Genomic DNA, 22,723 nt, shown 5'->3' with positions numbered 1-22,723 from the left:
TTGGGGTGGGCGGAGTCATTAGTCACTTGGATTTACGTGTTTCTTTTTTCTTTTAGACGTTTTTCTTCAACTTCTTTGAGTCTCCGGCAGAACTTTTTGATGAACCGCTGTTCCTGACCGTGAGTGCTCAAGTGTCAAAGGGGTGGGGCCTGACAACCACTCAGTACTGTAATGTTCTGCTGCTGCAGCAGTGCTTACTACACAGAAACCAGATGGGAACTACTGCAGAACCTCATCCTACACACCCCAACTGCTGCAGAGCCTCATCCTACACACCCCAACTGCTGCAGAACCTCATCCTACACACCCCAACTGCTGCAGAACCTCATCCTACACACCCCAACTGCTGAAGAACCTCATCCTACACACCTCAACTGTGGCAGAACCTCATCCTACACACCCCAGCTGCTGCAGAACCTCCTCATACACACCTCAGCTGCTGCAGAACCTCATCCTACACACCCCAACTGTGGCAGAACCTCATCCTACACACCCCAGCTGCTGCAGAACCTCTTCATACACACCTCAGCTGCTGCAGAACCTTCAAAACATGCCCATGTGAAGAAGTTCTACAGGTGAGGTAGATTCTCCTCAGTATATACACAGAGAGGTGAGGTAGATTCTCCTCAGTATATACACATAGAGGTGAGGTAGATTCTCCTCAGTATATACACAGAGAGGTGAGGTAGATTCTCTTCAGTATATACACATAGAGGCGAGGTAGATTCTCTTCAGTATATACACATAGAGGTGACGTAGATTCTCTTCAGTATATACACATAGAGAGGAGGTAGATTCTCCTCAGTATATACACATAGAGGTGAGGTAGATTCTCCTCAGTATATACACATAGAGGTGAGGTAGATTCTCCTCAGTTTATACACATAGAGGTGATGTAGATTCTCCTCAGTATATACACATAGAGGTGAGGTAGATTCTCCTCAGTATATACACCTAGAGGTGAGGTAGATTCTCTTCAGTATATACACATAGAGGTTAGGGAGATTCTCCTCAGTATATCCAAACAGAGGTGAGGTAGATTCTCCTCAGTATATACACCTGGGGGTGAGGTAGATTCTCCTCAGTATATACACCTAGAGGTGACGCAGAATCTCCTCAGTATATACACATAGGGGTGACGTAGATTCTCTTCAGTATATACACCCAGAGTTGTGAAGTAGATTCTCCTCAGCATATACACCTAGAGATGAGGTAGATTCTCCTCAGTATATACACGTAGAGGTGAGGTAGATTCTCCTCAGTATATACACATAGAGGGGAGGTAGATTCTCCTCAGTATATACACAGTGAGGTGAGGTAGATTCTCCTCAGTATATACACCTAAAGGTGACGTAGATTCTCCTCAGTATATACACGTAGAGGTGAGGTAGATTCTCCTCAGTATATACACAGTGAGGTGAGGTAGATTCTCCTCAGTATATACACCTAAAGGTGCCGTAGATTCTCCTCAGTATATACACATAGAGGTGAGGTAGATTCTTCTCAGTATATACACCTAAAGGCGACGTAGATTCTCCTCAGTATATACACCTAAAGGTGACGTAGATTCTCCTCAGTATATACACGTAGAGGTGAGGTAGATTCTCCTCAGTATATACACAGTGAGGTGAGGTAGATTCTCCTCAGTATATACACACAGAGGTGAGGTAGATTCTTCTCAGTATATACACCTAAAGGCGACGTAGATTCTCCTCAGTATATACACATAGAGATCAGTTAGACTCCCCTCAGTATATACACAGAGGGGTGAGGTAGATTCTCCTCAGTATTTACACCTAGAGGTGACATAGAGTCTCCTCAGTATATACACATAGAGGTGACATAGATTCTCTTCAGTATATACACACAGAGTTGTGAAGTAGATTCTCCTCTGTATATACACATAGAGGTGAGGTAGATTCTCCTCAGTATATACACGTAGAGGTGAGGTAGATTCTCCTCAGTATATACACCTAGAGGTGAGGTAGATTCTCCTCAGTATATACACATAGAGGTGAGGTACATTCTACTCAGAATGTACACATAGAGGTGACGTAGATTCTCCTCAGTATATACACATAGAGGTGAGGTAGATTCTGCTCAGTATATACACATAGAGGGGAGGTAGATTCTCCTCAGTATATACACATAGAGGGGAGGTAGATTGTCCTCAGTATATACACACAGAGGGGAGGTAGATTCTCCTCAGTATATACACTGAGAGGGGAGGTAGATTTTCCTCAGTATATACACACAGAGGGAGGTAGATTCTCCTCAGTATATACACATAGAGGTGAGGTAGATTCTCCTCAGTATATACACATAGAGGGGAGGTAGATTCTCCTCAGTATATACACACAGAGGGAGGTAGATTCTCCTCAGTATATACACATAGAGGGGAGGTAGATTCTCTTCAGTATATACACATAGAAGTGAGGTAGATTCTCCTCAGTATATACAGATAGAGGGGAGGTAGATTCTCCTCGGTATATACACATAGAAGTGAGGTAGATTCTCCTCAGTATATACACACAGAGGGAGGTAGATTTTCCTCAGTATATACACACAGAGGGAGGTAGATTCTCCTCAGTATATACACATAGAGGGGAGGTAGATTCTCCTCAGTATATACACATAGTGGTGAGGTAGATTCTCCTCAGTATATGCACATAGAGGGGAGGTAGATTCTCCTCAGTATATACACAGAGAGGTGAGGTAGATTCTCCTCAGTATATACACATAGAGGGGAGGTAGATTCTCCTCAGTATATACACATAGAGGGGAGGTAGATTCTCATCAGTATATACACATAGAGGGGAGGTAGATTCTCCTCAGTATATACAGATAGAGGGGAGGTAGATTCTCCTCAGTATATACACATAGACGTGAGGTAGATTCTCTTCAGTATATACACATAGAGGGGAGGTAGATTCTCCTCAGTATATACACATAGAGGTGAAGTAGATTCTCCTCAGTATATACACATAGAGGTGAGGTAGATTCTCCTCAGTATATATACATAGTGGTGAGGTAGATTCACCTCAGTATATACACATAGACGTGAGGTAGATTCTCTTCAGTATATACAGAAAGAGGTGAGGTAGATTCTCCTCAGTATTTACAGAAAGTGGTGACGTAGATTCTCCTCAGTATATACACATAGAGGTGAGGTAGATTTTCCTCAGTATATACACATAGAGACGAGGTAGATTCTCCTCAGTATATACAGAGAGAGACGAGGTAGATTCTCATGAGTATATACACATAGAGGGGAAGTAGATTCTCTTCAGTATACAGATAGTCCCCGACTTGCGAACATTCGAGTTACGAATTTCGCTAGATACGAACTATCTGCCCTGCATTACATCATGCTGCATTACAACATGGCATTACATCATGCTGTGCAGGGAGCGGAGAGGCTTCTATCAAGCCTGATAGAAGCCTGTCCGGTCACATCGCGGTTGCTGGGCAGCCGGGGGCCTTCTGAAAGGCCCTAGGGCTGTCTATGCAGAGCGCCTAGCAAGCCGTGCGCTTGATGGGCACTCTGCATAGGCAGCCCTGGGGCCTTTCAGGAGGTCTCCGGCTGCCTAGCAACCACACAGCGTCCCACGATCTCATCGTGGGACGCTGTACGGGCCCCCTGAACGTTGGGTGTCGGCTGTTTCTTACAGCGGGGGCACCCGGCGGCAGCAGTTCTGACGAGCCGCGCCGCTCATCAGAACTGTTAACACTTTAAATACCGCTGTCAGAGCGGTATTTAAAGTGTTAACAGTTCTGACAAGCAGCGTGGCTCGTCGGAACTGCTGCCGCCGGGTGCCCCCGCTGTAAGAAACAGCCGGCACCCGACATTGTATGGAGCGGGATCCACCCGCGATCCCGCTCCATATAACCATTTGTTCGACTTGCGAACAAAACGGACTTGCGAACGGGCTCCCGGAACGGAACCTGTTCGCAAGTCGGGGAGCATCTGTATACACCTCGAGTGGAAGTAGATACTCCTCAGTATATAAACCTAGAGGGGAAGTAGATTCTCCTCAGTATATACACCTAGAGGGGAAGTAGATTCTCCTCAGTATATACCCTTAGAGGGAAAGAAGATTCTCCTCAGTATATACACATAGAGATCAGTTAGACTGTCCTCAGTATATACACATAGAGGTGAGGTAGATTCTCCTCAGTATATACACATAGAGGTGAGGTAGATTCTCCACAGTATATACACATAGTGGTGACGTAGATTCTCCTCAGTATATACACATAGAGGGGAGGTAGATTCTCCTCAGTATATACACATAGAGGTGAGGTAGATTCTCCTCAGTATATACACACAGAGGTGATGTAGATTCTCCTCAGTATATACACGTAGAGGTGAGGTAGATTCTCCTCAGTATATACACATAGAGGGGAGGTAGATTGTCCTCAGTATATACACACAGAGGGGAGGTAGATTCTCCTCAGTATATACACATAGAGGTGAGGTAGATTCTCCTCAGTATATACACATAGAGGGGAGGTAGATTCTCCTCAGTATATACACATAGACGTGAGGTAGATTCTCTTCAGTATATACACATAGAAGTGAGGTAGATTCTCCTCGGTATATACACATAGAGGTGAGGTAGATTCTCCTCGGTATACACACATAGAGGTGAGGTAGATTCTCCTCAGTATATACACACAGAGGGAGGTAGATTCTCCCCAGTATATACACATAGAGGTGAGGTAGATTCTCCTCAGTATATACACATAGAGGTGAGGTAGATTCTCCTCAGTATATGCACATAGAGGTGAGGTAGATTCTCCTCAGTATTTACACATAGAGGGGAGGTAGATTCTCATCAGTATATACACATAGAGGGGAGGTAGATTCTCCTCAGTATATACACATAGACGTGAGGTAGATTCTGTTCAGTATATACACATACAGGTGAGGTAGATTCTCCTCAGTATATACACATAGAGGTGAGGTAGATTCTCCTCAGTATATACACAAAGAGGTGAAGTAGATTCTCCTCAGTATATACACATAGAGGTGAGGTAGATTCTCCTCAGTATATATACATAGTGGTGAGGTAGATTCTCCTCAGTATATACACATAGACGTGAGGTAGATTCTCTTCAGTATGTACACATAGAAGTGAGGTAGATTCTGTTCAGTATATACACATAGAGGTGAGGTAGATTCTCTTCAGTATATACACATAAAGGTGAGGTAGATTCTCCTCAGTATATACACATAAAGGTGAGGTAGATTCTCCTCAGTATATACACATAAAGGTGAGGTAGATTCTCCTCAGTATATACATATAGAAGTGAGGTAGATTCTCTTCAGTATATACACATAGAAGTGAGGTAGATTCTGTTCAGTATATACACATAGAGGGGAGGTAGATTCTCCTCAGTATATACACATAAAGGTGAGGTAGATTCTCCTCAGTATATACACATAGAAGTGAGGTAGATTCTCTTCAGTATATACACATAGAGGGGAGGTAGATTCTCCTCAGTATATACATATAGAGGGTAGGTAGATTCTCCTCAGTATATACACATAGAGATGAGGTAGATTCTCCTCAGTATATACACATAGAGGTGAGGTAGATTCTCCTCAGTATATACACATAGAGGGGAGGTAGATTCCCCTCAGTATATACCCATAGAGGTAAGGTAGATTCTCCTCAGTATATACACATAGAGGTGAGGTAGATTCTCCTCAGTATATACACATAGAGGTGAGGTAGATTCTCCTCAGTATATACACATAGAGGTGAGGTAGATTCTCTTCAGTATATACCCATAGAGATGAGGTAGATTCTCTTCAGTATATACACATAGAGGTGAGGTAGATTCTCCTCAGTATATACCCATAGAGGTGAGGTAGATTCTCCTCAGTATATACCCATAGAGGTGAGGTAGATTCTCTTCAGTATATACACATAGAAGTGAGGTAGATTCTGTTCAGTATATACACATAGAGGGGAGGTAGATTCTCCTCAGTATATACACACAGAGGTGAGGTGGATTCTCCTCAGTATATACCCATAGAGGTGAGGTAGATTCTCTTCAGTATATACACATAGAAGTGAGGTAGATTCTGTTCAGTATATACACATAGAGGGGAGGTAGATTCTCCTCAGTATATACACACAGAGGTGAGGTGGATTCTCCTCAGTATATACACATAGAGGGGAGGTAGATTCTCCTCGGTATGTACACAGAGAGCTATGACTGTGCTAGGGGGCAGAGCTAGGATGTTGCCAGGGGGTGGAGCTATGGCATCACAGGGGTGGAACTATGACATTGTAAGGGGTGGGGTTATGACATCACCAGGGGGTGGAACCATGACATCACCAGGGGGCGAAGCTCTCATGTTGCCAGGGGCAGAGCTTGAGAATCACTCACTCACATACGTCGAATTGGACTTCGAATTGTATAATCAAGTTATGACCCCTTTACTTTTTTCCTGTTTAGAATAAACAAAGGTCTTGACAAATTTCATGTTTGTACGACACCGGGAAGTTAGAGAATTAGTGAGCGAGTCAGCCATTCAGTGAGACGGACTGACTGTCAGTGTCTCATTGTGTCAGTCAGTCCGGCTGCAGTCAGACAGACAGCCAGTCATTTAGTTAGGGCTTTCGAATTGCTATATATAGATCAGAGTTTGGGCTAATTCAGATGAACGCATACGGTCGTGTGAAGGAGGCCTAAGGACCACGGAGCGGACATTCTTACTAAGGACCACGGAGCGGACATTCTTACTAAGGACCACGGAGCGGACATTCTTACTAAGGACCACGGAGCGGACATTCTTACTAAGGACCACGGAGCGGACATTCTTACTAAGGACCACGGAGCGGACATTCTTACTAAGGACCACGGAGCGGACATTCTTACTAAGGACCACGGAGCGGACATTCTTACTAAGGACCACGGAGCGGACAGTCTTACTAAGGACAGCGGAAGATTCTTACTAAGGACCACGGAGCGGACATTCTTACTAAGGACCACGGAGCGAACATTCTTACTAAGGACCACGGAGCGAACATTCTTACTAAGGACCACGGAGCGGACAGTCTTACTAAGGATCACGGATCGGACATTCTTAATAAGGACCACGGAGCGGACAGTCTTACTAAGGACCACGGAGCGGACATTCTTACTAAGGACCACGGAGCGGACATTCTTACTAAGGACCACGGAGCGGACATTCTTACTAAGGACCACGGAGCGGACAGTCTTACTAAGGACAGCGGAAGATTCTTACTAAGGACCACGGAGCGGACATTCTTACTAAGGACCACGGAGCGAACATTCTTACTAAGGACCACGGAGCGGACAGTCTTACTAAGGACCACGGAGCGGACAGTCTTACTAAGGACCACGGAGCGGACATTCTTACTAAGGACCACGGAGCGGACATTCTTACTAAGGACCACGGAGCGGACATTCTTACTAAGGACCACGGAGCGGACATTCTTACTAAGGACCACGGAGCGGACAGTCTTACTAAGGACAGCGGAAGATTCTTACTAAGGACCACGGAGCGGACATTCTTACTAAGGACCACGGAGCGGACATTCTTACTAAGGACCACGGAGCGGACAGTCTTACTAAGGACCACGGAGCGGACATTCTTACTAAGGACCACGGAGCGGACATTCTTACTAAGGACAGCGGAAGATTCTTACTTACAGACGGATAAAGATATGCATAGAAAATATCATCAAATATTAGGTGAAAGATTATAGCCGGATGGATTGGGGTACAGAGGCCGGAAAACCTATGGCACTTCCTGAAACACATTTCAGCTGCTGCAGAATCTCATCATATGCACCTCAGCTGCTGCAGAACCTCATCCTACACACCTCAGCTGCTGCAGAACCTCATCATATGCACCTCAGCTGCTGCAGAACCTCATCATATGCTCCTCCGCTTCTGCAGAACCTCATCATACGCACCTCAGCTACTGCAGAACCTTATCATACACACCTCAGCTACTGCAGAACCTCATCTTATACACCTCAGCTACTGCAGAACCTTATCATACACACCTCAACTACTGCAGAACCTCATCATACGCACTTCAGTTGCTGCAGAGCCTCATCATATACTCCCCTGCTGCTGCAGAACCTCATCATATACACTTCAGCTGCTGCAGAACCTCATCATATACACTTCAGCTGCTGCAGAACCTCATAATATACACCTCAGCTACTGCAGAACATCACCATATACACCTCAGCTGCTGCAGAACCTCATCATATATACCACAGCTGCTGCAGAACCTCATCATACACACCGCAGCTGCTGCAGTTATAGTTGACGTTGAGGGGACTTCTCCCATATATCATGTAATGTAGGACCTCTAAGTAGGTGTGATTCTCGCTGTATCACATGACCTCTCTGATCCGCCTCCTTCTCCGCAGGTCTTGGACTCGCGCTCCCTCAGGACCGATTCTGTCATTGGAGAGTTCCGGGTACGTTCCTTACATGTGGTGACGCTTATAATTTGATATCATCTTACATACCCTTGTTCTCATCCTTATCTTCTACTCCTATCACCTCCAGAGCTGTAATCACAGTTCTACTGGCTTACTGAGCGCACATTTCTCTCTCCCCTCTCTGGTTTTCTGGTGTCGGCAGTCCTGGGACTTTTACCTCTTTGTAGACCAGCATGGTCTTCTGCTTATACACAGCAGCCAATCAGATCCCACCGAGCTGCAGTGTAAGAAGTAGGGAGGGCGTCTGATCCTCCACCCTCTGGGAACTACTTGTATCTTCCAATATCAACACCCCTTTACTAGTCTACAAAACACTCCACCATGCCGCACCCTCCTACACGTCTCTTCTCCATCCACTAACCTACTTGTGGCTTTTATAACACACTTGTGATTCAATTCCTTATCATTCTCAAGATCTCTGCTTGCTGTTTCTGAATGGAAACATTCATTTTTCTAAATATTAGGAGGCTGAAAGCCCTTCTAGATATAACACTCCAAACACAACAGTGCAGATCTCTGTTAGTTTGTTACAATGTATCAGTGCAGGTAACTTGTACGAGTCTGGAGTGTTCATCTCACAAAGGATCTTCTGACTGGATGGAATTGTAGCTGTGAGAAGCATTAGGTCACGACTGAACGTCACATTCACTGACAGCAAGCAGCAGTCTTAGTAAAACCTCAGTACTACAAGGATACGTACTGTATATCACATGTGTTGCGGCTACATCCACAGCTTGTGATCCATTCCCCTGTACCCCGTCACACCACCGCTGCCCCCTCTCTTCTCCAGTGGTCACATGACTCGTTATCTCGCACTTAGTGCAAATACTGATGGCTATTATGGTTATTTGTTTATGTGGACGCTTCTATATCCATGCAGATGAAGTATAACTCCTATCATGTCCCTGCTATGTGTGACTGAGAGTGTTCTCCTTCCTCCTACAGATGGATGCCGGGATGATTTATGGAGAACCAAGTACGTGTCGCCGCCCACTGTGCAAGCTTTTCTAGATCTTTTTGATTCCTCTCCCTCTCTTCCCTAGTGTTAACTATCCCTCCTAGCTTTGTGTCATCAGCAAATTTGATCAGTTTCCTACAATTCCCTCCTCCAGATCATTTATAACAATGTTGACCAACACTGGGCCTAGGACAGAGCCTTGTGGTCCCCACTTGATACATTCTTCCACTTGGATGTGCAGCCATTTATGACCACTCTTTGAGTACGATCACTCAGTCAGTTGTGAATCCATCTAACAGTTGCCTTGTCAATCGCATATTTGGTTATTTTTTTCAATAAGTATGGTATGAGATACTTTATCAAATGCTTTACTAAAGCCAAGATATACTTTATCCACCACATTTCCCTGATCAACCCAGTCGGTGATTCTGTCATAGAAGGAAATTAGATTCGTCTGGCATGACTTGTTTGTTACAAACCCATGCTGGCTCTGGGTAATTACTCCATTCTCATCCAAGTACTTGCATACATGCTGTTTAATCATTAGTTCACAGATCTTTCCCAGTATAGAAGTCAGGCTCACAGGCCTGTAGTTACCTGGATCCACCATCCTTGGTACCACAGAAGTGCAGGAGTTTATAAAATCTGTCAAACACACAGATATCTTTATATATAAACACTAATTGGCCTCTTTATTAGTACCAGCAGCCCTTTGTTAGAGCCCCAGACCTCTCACTATTGACACTTCCCTGTACAGTAATTCTCCGGGTGATCCCGGAGTGCGGCATAAAATCACGTGACAAGTTTTCCGCGGATCAGTTTCTGTGAATCCACATTAGATGGGAAGATCCAGCGATCGGAGTGACTTCCAACGAGGTCAGTCATCGGTGCTAGTCTAGCCAGGGCTCACTGCAGATTTCTGTTGCTGATGGGAGGTTAGAATTTGGCACAAGCAGCATGAATCGCTGACCCCTTCCTGTCAGCCGGTCAGAACATGTCAGACCTCCATCTAATCTGCAGGGACTACAAGAAGCTTCCTGTCCGCAGGGGCCGATATTCCTGCAGAACATTTTCATCACCGAGTGGAATCTACACCATAACGAGTTGCTGCGGTTCTGAAGGCCAGAGGAGCCCACTGCGGTACTAGATGGGGGTCTAATAAAATGGCTGTTCAGTGTATGTATGTACATATTGTGGCAACCTGGGGGTTGTTCGTTCACAGGTTCGAAATCTTTAGGTTCTAAGATGATTGGCACCGTTCTCAGACAGATGCTGGACAACTGGATGACTTCAAATATCTGGCAGCTTTACTGCACACAGAAAACGTATCAACACTGCATACGCGCTGAAACACATAACAACCTTCAGGGTTGACAACCTGCAGTGTCCTTGTCACTTTACCCAGCATGGGCCTCTAGGGAATGTCCTTCCCTGTCAGACTCGTAACGGATATAGTCTGGTCCGAGCCGGACCTCAGGCTTTGCACCTCCTGTAGCTGCCTCAGCAGCCCCTCTCTTTGGTTTTCAGCAGGGAACTCAATGTGTCTGGAGGTTTTAGTTCCACTCCACCCATACAGCTGCCCCTGCTGGTAGCACACAGAAGGCCTGTTTACCGCCCCCTGCAGTCCATTCTGTGCACCGCCTTGCCACAATATATATGTATGTGCACACATTTAGTGCAGCTGCCATAAGGGCCAGTGTGACTTTTTAACCACTTCAGGACCAGAGATTTTACAACTTTTTTTGAGCCACAATTTTTGAATTTTTCCATTGACGTGGCTCTAACCACTTAGGTCTTGAGAAATGACTTATATTTTTTAATGGTACCATTTAATATACGGAAAAACGTTTAAAAATTTTGAAGTGGGGAGAAATAAAAAAAATATATAATAGTGCCATTTTTGGTAGGTTCACCGTGCAGTAAAAATGAGATCTGAGCATTATTTTCTGGGTCAGTACCCTAACAGGGGCACCAAATTTATATATTTTAGATCTTTTTTAGAGATGAGCGAGCACCAAAATGCTCGGGTGCTTGTTACTCGGGACGAAATTTTCGCGATGCTCGAGGGTTCGTTTCGAGTAACGAACCCCATTGAAGTCAATGGGCGACCCGAGCATTTTTGCATATCGCCGATGCTCGCTAAGGTTTTCATTTGTGAAAATCTGGGCAATGCAAGAAAGTGATGGGAACGACACAGAAACGGATAGGGCAGGCGAGGGGCTACATGTTGGGCTGCATCTCAAGTTCCCAGGTCCCACTATTAAGCCACAATAGCGGCAAGTGTGCCGCCCCCCAACAATTTTTACTTCTGAAAAGCCCTCATTAGCAATGCATACCTTAGCTAAGCACCACACTACCTCCAACAAAGCACAATCACTGCCTGCATGACACTCCGCTGCCACTTCTCCTGGGTTACATGCTGCCCAACCACCCGCACGACCCAGTGTCCACAGCGCACACCAAACTGTCCCTGCCCAGCCTTCAGCTGCCCTCATACCACACCACCCTCATGTCTATTTATAAGTGCGTCTGCCAGAGGAAAAGCAGGCACACACTGCAGAGGGTTGGCACGGCTAGGCAGCGACCCTCTTTAAAAGGGGCGGGGCGATAGCCCACAATGCTGTACAGAAGCAATGAGAAATATAATCCTGTGCCACCGCCATCAGGAGCTGCACACGTGGGCATAGCAATGGGGAACCTATGTGCCACACACTATTCATTCTGTCAAGGTGTCTCTGCATGCCCCAGTCAGACCGGGCTTTTTAATTCATAGACACAGGCAGGTACAACTCCCTATTGTGAAGTCCCTGTCGACCGACAGCATGGGTGGCTCCCTGGAACCCACCAGCGGTACACAAAAATATCCCATTGCATTGCCCAACACAGCTGAGGTAGTAATGTCGTGCTTAATGCAGGTGGGCTTCGGCCCACACTGCATGCCCCAGTCAGACTGGGGTTCTTTACAAGTGGAAACAGATGCATTTACAACTCCCTGTGGACCCACAGCATGGGTGGGTGCCAGGAAGCCACCGGCGGTACATAAAAATATCCCATTGCATTGCCCAACACAGCTGAGATAGTAATGTCATGTTTAATGCAGGTGGGCTTCAGCCCACACTGCATGCCCCAGTCAGACTGGGGTTCTTTAGAAGTGGACAGATGCAGTTACAACTCCGTGTGGACCCACAGCATGGGTGGCTCCCTGGAACCCACCGGTGGTACATAAATATATCCCATTGCAGTGCCCTACTCAGCAGAGCTAACGTCAGATACAATACAGGTGGGCTTTGGCCCACACTGCATGCCCCAGTCAGACTGGTAATATGTACCTTAACAGTAACCTCGTTGGTGGTAATGTGGTGGTGACTGCGGACCTAGTAGCGCGGTTTTATGTAGTTGGTTTTCGGAATGTGGCCATGATTAAGTGGGCCGTGGCGGGGGGATGATGGTGGTGCTCTCTTGTAGTGTCGTTAAAGGTGAAATTCTTGGACTGCCACCAGACGGACCAATGCAAAGGTATTTGCCAAGAATGTTTTCATTGTTGGAGGAGGAGGGGGATGTTTTGGAGGCACTATGTGTCCTCTCCACGTGTCCGTGGTTATATGCACCTTAACAGTAACAGCGTTGGTGGGAAATGGCCTCGCCGCCATCATGTCTTTGTGAAGCCTCTGTTTCCACACCCCAGTGACATACCATTAGCAGCGGTATAGGCAGAGCCCAGAATTATTAACATTTCAGCGGTAGCATTAGGGACAGGCCCCACTAACATATCACTAGCAGCAGTATAGGGGGAGCGCAGTCTTAGTTCCATTTCAGTAATAGTAGCAGTCAAGACAGGCCCCAGTAACAATTCCGAAGCAGCAGTTTAGGGAGATAACAGTCTCTTTCACATTTCAGTAGCTGCAGTATAGACAATGCCCCAGTTACATTTATGTAGCAAAAGTGTAGGCCAACCCCACACACCTTTCTGTACCATGAGTGCAGGCGAAGAACATAGAAATTACAATGATTACACTGTAGGTGAGGGCCCAAAAAATTGGTGTAGCAACAGTACTAATGTACCTCATAAAAAATTGGCCATGCCCAACCAAGATGGCAGGTGAAACCCATTAATCGCTTTGGTTAATGTGGCTTAAGTGGTAACTAGGCCTGGAGGCAGCCCAGTTTAACGAAAAATTGGTTCAAGTTAAAGTTTCAACGCTTTTAAGAGCATTGAAACATATAAAAATTGTTTGGAAAAATTATATGACTGATCCTTGTGGGCCTAAGAAAAATTGCCCGTTCGGCGTGATTACGTGAGGTTTCAGGAGGAGGAGCAGGAGGAGGAGGAGGAATATTAGACACAGATTGATGAAGCAGAAATGTCCCCGTTTTGGATGGTGATAGAGAACGATGCTTCCATCCGCGGGTGCAGCCTACGTATTGCTTAAGTATCGCTGCTGTCCGCTGGTGGAGAAGAGAAGTCTGGGGAAATCCAGGCTTTGTTCATCTTGATGAGTGTAAGCCTGTCGGCACTGTCGGTTGACAGGCGGGTACGCTTATCCGTGATGATTCCCCCAGCCACACTAAACACCCTCTCCGACAAGACGCTAGCCGCAGGACAAGCAAGCACCTCCAGGGCATACAGCGCGAGTTCAGGCCACGTGTCCAGCTTCGACACCCAGTAGTTGTAGGGGGCAGAGGCGTCACGGAGGACGGTCGTGTGATCGGCTACGTACTCCCTCACCATCCTTTTACAGTGCTCCCGCCGACTCAGCCTTGACTGGGGAGCGGTGACACAGTCTTGCTGGGGAGCCATAAAGCTGTCCAGGGCCTTAAAGAGTGTTGCACTGCCTGTGCTGAACATGCTGCTCGATCTCCGCACCTCCCCTGCTACCTGGCCCTCGGAACTGCGCCTTCTGCCACTAGCGCTGTCGGAGGGGAATTTTACCATCAGCTTGTCCGCCAGGGTCCTGTGGTATAGCAACACTCTCGACCCCTTTCCTCTTCGGGAATGAGAGTGGAAAGGTTCTCCTTATACCGTGGGTCGAGCAGTGTGTACACCCAGTAATCCGTAGTGGCCAGAATGCGTGCAACACGAGGGTCACGAGAAAGGCATCCTAACATGAAGTCAGCCATGTGTGCCAGGGTACCTGTACGCAACACATGGCTGTCCTCACTAGGAAGATCACTTTCAGGATCCTCCTCCTCCGGCCATACACACTGAAATGATGACAGGCAAGCAGCATGGGTACCGTCAGCAGTGGGCCAAGCTGTCTCTTCCCCCTCCTCCTCATCCTCCTCATGCTCCTCCTCCTCCTCCTCAATGCGCTGAGATATAGACATGAGGGTGCTCTGACTATCCAGCGACATACTGTCTTCCCCCGCCTCCGTTTCCGAGCGCAAAGCATTTGCCTTTATGCTTTGCAGGGAACTTCTCAAGAGGCATAGCAAAGGAATGGTGACGCTAATGATTGCAGCATCGCCGCTCACCACCTGGGTAGACTCCTCAAACTTTCCAAGGACCTGGCAGATGTCTGCCAACCAGGCCCACTCTTCTGAAAATAATTGAGGAGGCTGACTCCCACTGCGCCGCCCATGTTGGAGTTGGTATTCCACTATAGCTCTACGCTGCTCATAGAGCCTGGCCAACATGTGGAGCGTAGAGTTCCACCGTGTGGGCACGTCGCACAGCAGTCGGTGCACTGGCAGATTAAACCGATGTTGCAGGGTGGCAGCGTCCGTGTGGGACTTGCGGAAATGTGCGCAAAGCCGGCGCACCTTTACGAGCAGGTCTGACAAGCGTGGGTAGCTTTTCAGAAAGCGCTGAACCACCAAATTAAAGATGTGGGCCAGGCATGGCACGTGCGTGAGGCTGCCGAGCTGCAGAGCCGCCACCAGGTTACGGCCGTTGTCACACACGACCATGCCCGGTTGGAGGCTCAGCGGCGCAAGCCAACGGTCGGTCTACTCTGTTAGACCCCGCAGCAGTTCGTGGGCCGTGTGCCTCTTCTCTCCTAAGCTGAGTAGTTTCAGCACGGCCTGCTGACGCTTGCCCACCGCTGTGCTGCCACGCCGCCCGACACCGACTGCTGGCGACGTCCTGCTGCTGCTGACACATCTACATTGCGAGACAGAGGTTGAGGAGGAGGAGGAGGAGGAGGAGGAGGGTGCTTTAGTGGAGGAAGCATACACCGCCGAACATACCACCACCGAGCTGGGGCCCGCAATTCTGGGGGTGGGTAGGACGTGAGCAGTCCCAGGCTCTGACTCTGTCCCAGCCTCCACTAAATTCACCCAATGTGCCGTCAGGGAGATGTAGTGGCCCTGCCCGCCTGTGCTTGTCCACGTGTCCGTTGTTAAGTGGACCTTGCCACTAACCGCATTGGTGAGGGCGCGTACAATGTTGCGGGAGACGTGGTCGTGCAGGGCTGGGATGGCACATCGGGAAAAGTAGTGGCGACTGGGAACTGAGTAGCGCGGGGCCGCCGCCGCCATCATACTTTTGAAGGACTCCGTTTCCACAACCCTATACGGCAGCATCTCAAGGCTGATAAATTTGGCTATGTGGACGGTTAACGCTTGAGCGTGCGGGTGCGTGGCGGCGTACTTGCGCTTCCGCTCAAAGACTTGCGCTAGCGACGGCTGGACGGTGCGGTGCGAGACATTGCTGGATGGGGCCGAGGACACCGGAGGTGAGGGTGTGGGTGCAGGCCAGGAGACGGTAGTGCCTGTGTCCTGAGAGGGGGGTTGGATCTCAGTGGCAGGTTGGGGCACAGGGGGAGAAGCAGCGGTGCAAACCGGAGGCGGTGAACGGCCTTCGTCCCACCTTGTGGGGTGCTTGGCCATCATATGTCTGCGCATGCTGGTGGTGGTCAGGCTGTTGGTGGTGGCTCCCCGGCTGATCTTGGCGCGACAAAGGTTGCACACCACTGTTCGTCGGTCGTCAGGCGTGTCAGTGTAAAACTGCCAGACCTTAGAGCACCTCGGCCTCTGCAGGGTGGCATGGCGCGAGGGTGCGCTTTGGGAAACAGTTGGTGGATTATTCGGTCTGGCCCTGCCTCTACCCCTAGCCACCACACTGCCTCTTGCAACCTGCCCTGCTGCTGCCCTTGCCTCCCCCTCTGAAGACCTGTCCTGAGTAGGCGTTGCACACCAGGTGGGGTCAGTCACCTCATCGTCTTGCTGCTCTTCCTCCGAATCCTCTGTGCGCTCCTCCCTCGGACTTACTGCCCTTACTACTACCTCACTGCAAGACAACTGTGTCTCATCGTCATCGTCCTCCTCACCCACTGAAAGGTCTTGAGACAGTTGCCGGAAGTCCCCAGCCTCATCACCCGGACCCCGGGAACTTTCGAATGGTTGGGCATCAGTCACGATAAACTCCTCTGGTGGGAGAGGAACCACTGCTGCCCAATCTGAGCAGGGGCCGAGAACAGTTCCTGGGAGTCTTCCCGCTCCTGAGCACGTGTCATTGTAGTGGAGTGAGGAGGCTGGGAGGAAGGAGGAGCAGCAGACAGAGGATTCGGATTTGCAGCACTGGACGGCGCAGAACTGTGGGTGGATGATAGCTTGCTCGAAGCACTTTCTGCCATCCACGACAGGACCTGCTCACACTGCTCATTTTCTAATAAAGGTCTCCCGCGTGGACCCATTAATTGTGAGATGAATGTGGGGACGCCAGAAACGTGCCTCTCTCCTAATCGCGCAGCAGTCGGCTGCGACACACCTGGATCAGGAGCTTGTCCTGTGCCCACACCCTCACTTGGGCCTACGCGTCCTCGGCCGCATCCATGTCCTCTAGGCCTACTCCTACCCCTCAGCATGCTGTATTACCAGTGATTTCCCAGGCAGGAAATAAATTGGCGCAAGCCTGCAGGACAAATAGAATTTTTCCCTTTTTTTTTAAAGGGAGGGCCCACTGACTATATTCAATCAGATAAGAAATCTGTTCCACAGAAATGCAGTTATATGAAGTGCAGCAGAGCGGTGATTTTCCCCAGGCAGGCAGGAAATAAATTGGCGCAAGACTGCTGTTAAACGTAGCTGGCTGCGTATGATTTTTTTACTATCTCCACCCACCACACACGTACCCAGAGCGCTGCGGACTGTCAGAGGCAGGCCAAATAGAATGTTTCCCTTTTTTTTTTAAAGGGAAGGCCCAATGACTATATTCAATCAATAATATATGTCTTCTGGCCCTGCCTACACAATTCTCTCCCTGTAGTATTACTGCAGGGCGCAATTGTTCTGCACAGCCGATTTTGAAAAAAAAAAAATATGCAGCACAGCTAACAGCAGCCTGCACAGTACTGCACACGGTTAAATGTGGCCCTGAGAAGGACCGTTGGGGTTCTTGAAGCCTACACTCACTCCTAACACTCTCCCTGCCTAACCACCACTTCTGTCCCTGGACTATTACTGCAGGGCGCAATGCTCTGCAGACAGCCGATTTTGAAAAAAAAAAAATTGTGCAACACTGCTAACAGCAGCCTGCACAGTACTGCACACGGATAGATGTGGCCCTGAGAAGGATCGTTGGGGTTCTTGAAGCCTACGCTCACTCCTAACGCTCTCCCTACAGCAGCACCAGCACGATACCACTGTCCCTCAGCTAACTCACAAGGCATCTGTGGCGAGCCGCGGGAGGGGCCGACTTTTATACTCGGGTGACATCTGATCGCCCCAGCCACTCACTGCAGGGGGGTGGTATAGGGCTTGAACGTCGCAGGGGGCAGTTGTAATGCCTTCCCTGTCTTTCAATTGGCCAGAAAAGCGCGCTAACGTCTCACAGAGGAAAGTGAAAGTAACCCGAACACCGCGTGGTGCTCGTTACGAGTAACGAGCATCCTGAACACCCTAATATTCGCTCGAGCATCAAGCTCAGACGAGTACGTTCGCTCATCACTAATCTTTTTCTATTTTTAAAAGGTAAGTAAAAATTTTTTTAATCACGACAGTTACCAGACAGCTGATAGTCGCCAGGAGTGGAGTGGACTCGGCTCCTGAGCCGCATTCATATACACTTCAGGATCGCAGGATGTTTATAGTCGTTTAGCGGTCCGGGAGTGGTTATTATATACCCTATGTCAGTGATGGTGAACCTTTTAGAGACCGAGTGCCCAAACTGCAACCTAAAACCCACCTATTTACCACAAAGTGCCAACACGTCAGGGGGCGGGGCTTATCACGATGTATGATTGTATCATCGTCGTTCTAAAAAGGACAGGGCTCTTTCAAAATAGACAGCGTGCAGATTTTGACTACTTTTTGGATGTGGAAATACTGCAGAATGTCCTCAGAGGAAATTTCTGTGGAAAATTCTGTAGCATTTCCGCATCCAAAAAGTAGTCAAAATCTGCACGCTGTCTATTTTGAAAGAGCCCCGCCCATTTCTGCTACCTGTAAACATACCCCAGTGGTAGTAGTGACACCCCACAGCGGCCCCAGCCATAATAGTGACCCCCACCACACAGCAGCCCCAGCGGTAATAGTGCCCCCCAGCGATAATAGTGACACCCCCCCAGCAGCCCCACGGTAAATAGTGACCCCCGCCCCACAGCGGCCCCAGCAGTAATAGTGACCCCCGCCCCACAGCGGCCCCAGCGATAATAGTGACCCCCGCCCCACAGCGGCCCCAGCGGTAATAGTGACCCCCCCTCAGCGATAATATTGACCCCCACCACACAGCAGCCCCAGCAGTAATAGTGCCCCCCAGCGATAATAGTGACACCCCCCCAGCAGCCCCACGGTTAATAGTGACCCCCGCCCCACAGCGGCCCCAGCGGTAATAGTGACCCCCGCCCCACAGCGGCCCCAGCGGTAATAGTGACCCCCCCCTCAGCGATAATAGTGACCCCCACCACACAGCAGCCCCGGCGGTAATAGTGACCCCCACCCCCCAGCGATAATAGTGACCCCCCCACCTAGCAGTAATAGTGACCCCCACATCACAGCGGCCCCGGCGGTAATAGTGACCCCCACGGCGGCCCCAGCAGTAATAGTGACCCCCCACCCCACAACGGCTCCAGCGGTGATTGTGACCCCCACCCCATAGCGGCCCCAGCGGTAATAGTGACCCCCCCCAGTGTATTAGGGACATCCCCCCAGTGCAGTAGTGACACCCCCCAGCGGCCCCCAAGTGCAGTAGTGACACCCCCCAGTGGCCCCCCAGTGCAGTAGTGACACCCCCCAGCGGCCCCCTAGTGCAGTAGTGACACCCCCCCCAGCGGCCCCCCACTGCAGTAGTGACACCCCACATTGCCCCTCCCGAGACCCACATACTTACCTCCTCCTCCCCCTCCTCCTGGAAGCTCAGCTCCTCTGCTGGTCAGCGATGGTCCGGCATGCATATTAACTTTTTCTTCCCCACTTCTGCCCCAATAGGTAATTCCCAGCAACCTGATTGGTTGTTTAGTAAATCAGCCAACCCAAACAACCAATCAGGTTGCTGGGAATTGCTGATTGCTGCAGAAGTGGGGAAGAAAGTGTTAATATGCCTCTCGGCACACACGCTGCTGGATGTCTCCCCCCTCCCGGCGGAACCAAGTAGTAGGAGACGTCGGGGCAGGGGGAGAGGGATTCCAGCTGCACAGTGAAGTCAGTGTGTGCCGGGATCAGCGCGGCTAGCAGTACCGTTTGTGAATGCCGGCAGGGGAGCCGCGGCCCCTGCTGGTATTCACAAGTGGTGAGCGGCCAATGGGGCGCGTGCCAGCAGGGAGGGCTCTGCGTGCCGCCTCTGGCACGCGTGCCATAGGTTCGCCACCACTGCCCTATGTGATTGTTCCCAGCAAGAGAAACTACGTAATCCTGTAGACATGAGACCTTTAATGGCTAACAAAAATACATGATGCTACAGCAAGCTTGCAAACCTCTCGGGCTCTTCTTCAGGCTAATTTGGAATAGCCGAAGAGGCATGAATATTCATACATACTTATGACGAGGCACAGACATGGATATATATATATATATATATATATATAATATATATATATATATATATACACACACACACACATACTTATGAGTATTTATATATATATATATATATATATATATAATATAAATATATATATATACACACACACACACATACTTATGACAGGCACAGACATGGATGAGATTGGTTTGCACTTAAAAGGAATATTGCAACAGACATAAACATTTGTAACTAGACACTGATAAGGGAGTGATGGTTTATGGTCCTGAATTACTGTTGGGGGGTCACCAGGCCAGCAGTCTTATCTGTGTTTATAGATGTCTCATACCTTCCAGTCACCCATAAAACCTCGGGAATAATTCAATCCTTTATTGAACTTGTCAAAAGTTGTTAGAAATTTATATTCCCAAATTCTTCTGTGGCTTTGTGACTTGAAACCCCCCTTCAATATCAAAACTCTCATCTCTGCTATGTCATGTGCAAGGTTAGAGAAGTGCTTGGCCACAGGGAATTCTGTCTTCCTCTGTTTAATTGTGTGTCAATGAGATCTCATCCTCACTCTCAGTTTTTCTCCTGTTTCCCCTGATATAAAGCCCCCCAACAGGACATTTACTGCCCCAGATCAGGTACACAACATCAGACGTGGGACATGTGACTGTCCCGGGATCTTGTAGTCCTGCTGTGTGTTGGGGATCCGTATCCTGTCCGCAGTCAGTATATGTATATCATATAGTATGTAGTGACCTGTCTGCATCTGGTCCGAGAAAGCTTGGTGATAACCCAGGTGAGGACAGTAATAGTGGTCATACTGGTTGTCACCCAGCTTTCCCATTATCGGGGGGGGGGGGGGGGGATTCCTCCATAGGTGATGATCAGGTGACCCATGTCCCACCTCTCTCTTACAGAACACGCCTTCCTGAGAAAGTGGCTGCTGCTCTCTGACCCCGAAGACTTCTCAGCCGGGGCAAAGGGCTACCTGAAGGTCAGCCTGCTGGTCCTGGGCCCCGGGGATGAGTGTCCGGTGAGTATACTGTTAGGGCAGAGAATTATTATCCTGTCCTTTACGACCTACCATCATATGTGCCAATCCTTTTATGGTTTCTTCTTTATCTACAGGTGGAGAAGAAGGAATCCATAGAAGAAAAAGAGGATATAGAGGGGAACCTGCTGCGTCCTGCTGGTGTGGCGCTTCGTGGGGCTCACCTGACGCTCAGAGTCTACCGCGCAGAAGATCTGCCGCAGAGTAAGTCAAGAGATGTGATAATGGCGGGCATGGAGGCTCTAGTACCCTGTTTTAGCACCTCTAGCTTGGATACATGATGTGATACAGGCGGGCATGGAGGCTCTAGTACCCTGTTGTACCGCCTCTAGCTTGGATAGAAGATGTGATACGGATGGGCATGGAGGCTCTAGTATCCTGTTGTACCGCCTCTAGCTTGGATACAAGATGTGATACGGATGGACATGAAGGCTCTCGTACCCTGTTGTACCGCCTCTAGCTTGGATACAAGATGTGATACAGGGGTCATGTAGGCTCTAGTACCCTGTTGTACCGCCTCTAGCTTGGATACAAGATGTGATACGGGCGGGCATGTAGGCTCTAGTACCCTGTTGTACCGCCTCTAGCTTGGATACAAGATGTGATACGGGCGGGCATGGAGGCTCTAGTACCCTGTTGTACCGCCTCTAGCTTGGATACAAGATGTGATTAGGGGGGCATGGAGGCTCTAGTACCCTGTTGTACCGCCTCTAGCTTGGATACAAGATGTGATACGGGCGGGCATGGAGGCTCTAGTACCCTGTTGTACCGCCTCTAGCTTGGATACAAGATGTGATACAGGGGTCATGTAGGCTCTAGTACCCTGTTGTACCGCCTCTAGCTTGGATACAAGATGTGATACGGGCGGGCATGTAGGCTCTAGTACCCTGTTGTACCGCCTCTAGCTTGGATACAAGATGTGATACAGGTGGGCATTGAGGCTCTAGTACCCTGCTGTAACGCCTCTAGCTTGGATACAAGATGTGATACAGGGGTCATGTAGACTCTAGTACCCTGTTGTACCGCCTCTAGCTTGGATACAAGATGTGATTAGGGGGGCATGGAGGCTCTAGTACCCTGTTGTACTGCCTCTAGCTTGGATACAAGATGTGATTAGGGGGGCATGGAGGCTCCAGTACCCTGTTGTACTGCCTCATGGAGGCATACAGGTTCTGTATGGTATCCTGCGGCATATCGCTCCACATTTGCTGTACCTGAGCCTCTAGAGTGTGTAAACTCGTAGCCTTTGGAAATTGGCGTCTCAGGTGGTCCCATACATGTCCTACTGGTGATAAATCCACTATACA

At 48.8% G+C, this 22,723-nt stretch overlaps 1 protein-coding gene across 6 annotated transcripts in view; it reads left to right on the top strand.

Annotated features, from left to right (window-relative positions):
• Positions 1-22,723, top strand: part of DYSF (dysferlin) — a 419,332-nt gene that overhangs the window by 96,574 nt on the left and 300,035 nt on the right. For all 6 annotated transcript variants that reach the window (XM_066572850.1, XM_066572852.1, XM_066572851.1 and 3 more), the window contains exons 8-12: positions 57-119; positions 8,427-8,477; positions 9,447-9,477; positions 21,283-21,398; positions 21,494-21,620. In XM_066572850.1, coding sequence (XP_066428947.1) covers positions 57-119; positions 8,427-8,477; positions 9,447-9,477; positions 21,283-21,398; positions 21,494-21,620 — 388 coding nt within the window. The remainder of the gene's footprint in view (positions 1-56; positions 120-8,426; positions 8,478-9,446; positions 9,478-21,282; positions 21,399-21,493; positions 21,621-22,723) is intronic.

The sequence above is a fragment of the Eleutherodactylus coqui genome, chromosome 7, assembly GCF_035609145.1.
Source record: "Eleutherodactylus coqui strain aEleCoq1 chromosome 7, aEleCoq1.hap1, whole genome shotgun sequence".
In the NCBI taxonomy this organism is placed as follows: domain Eukaryota; kingdom Metazoa; phylum Chordata; class Amphibia; order Anura; family Eleutherodactylidae; genus Eleutherodactylus; species Eleutherodactylus coqui.
Note: the sequence above shows the minus strand (reverse complement) of the source record. Positions and strands in the feature narration are given on the sequence as shown.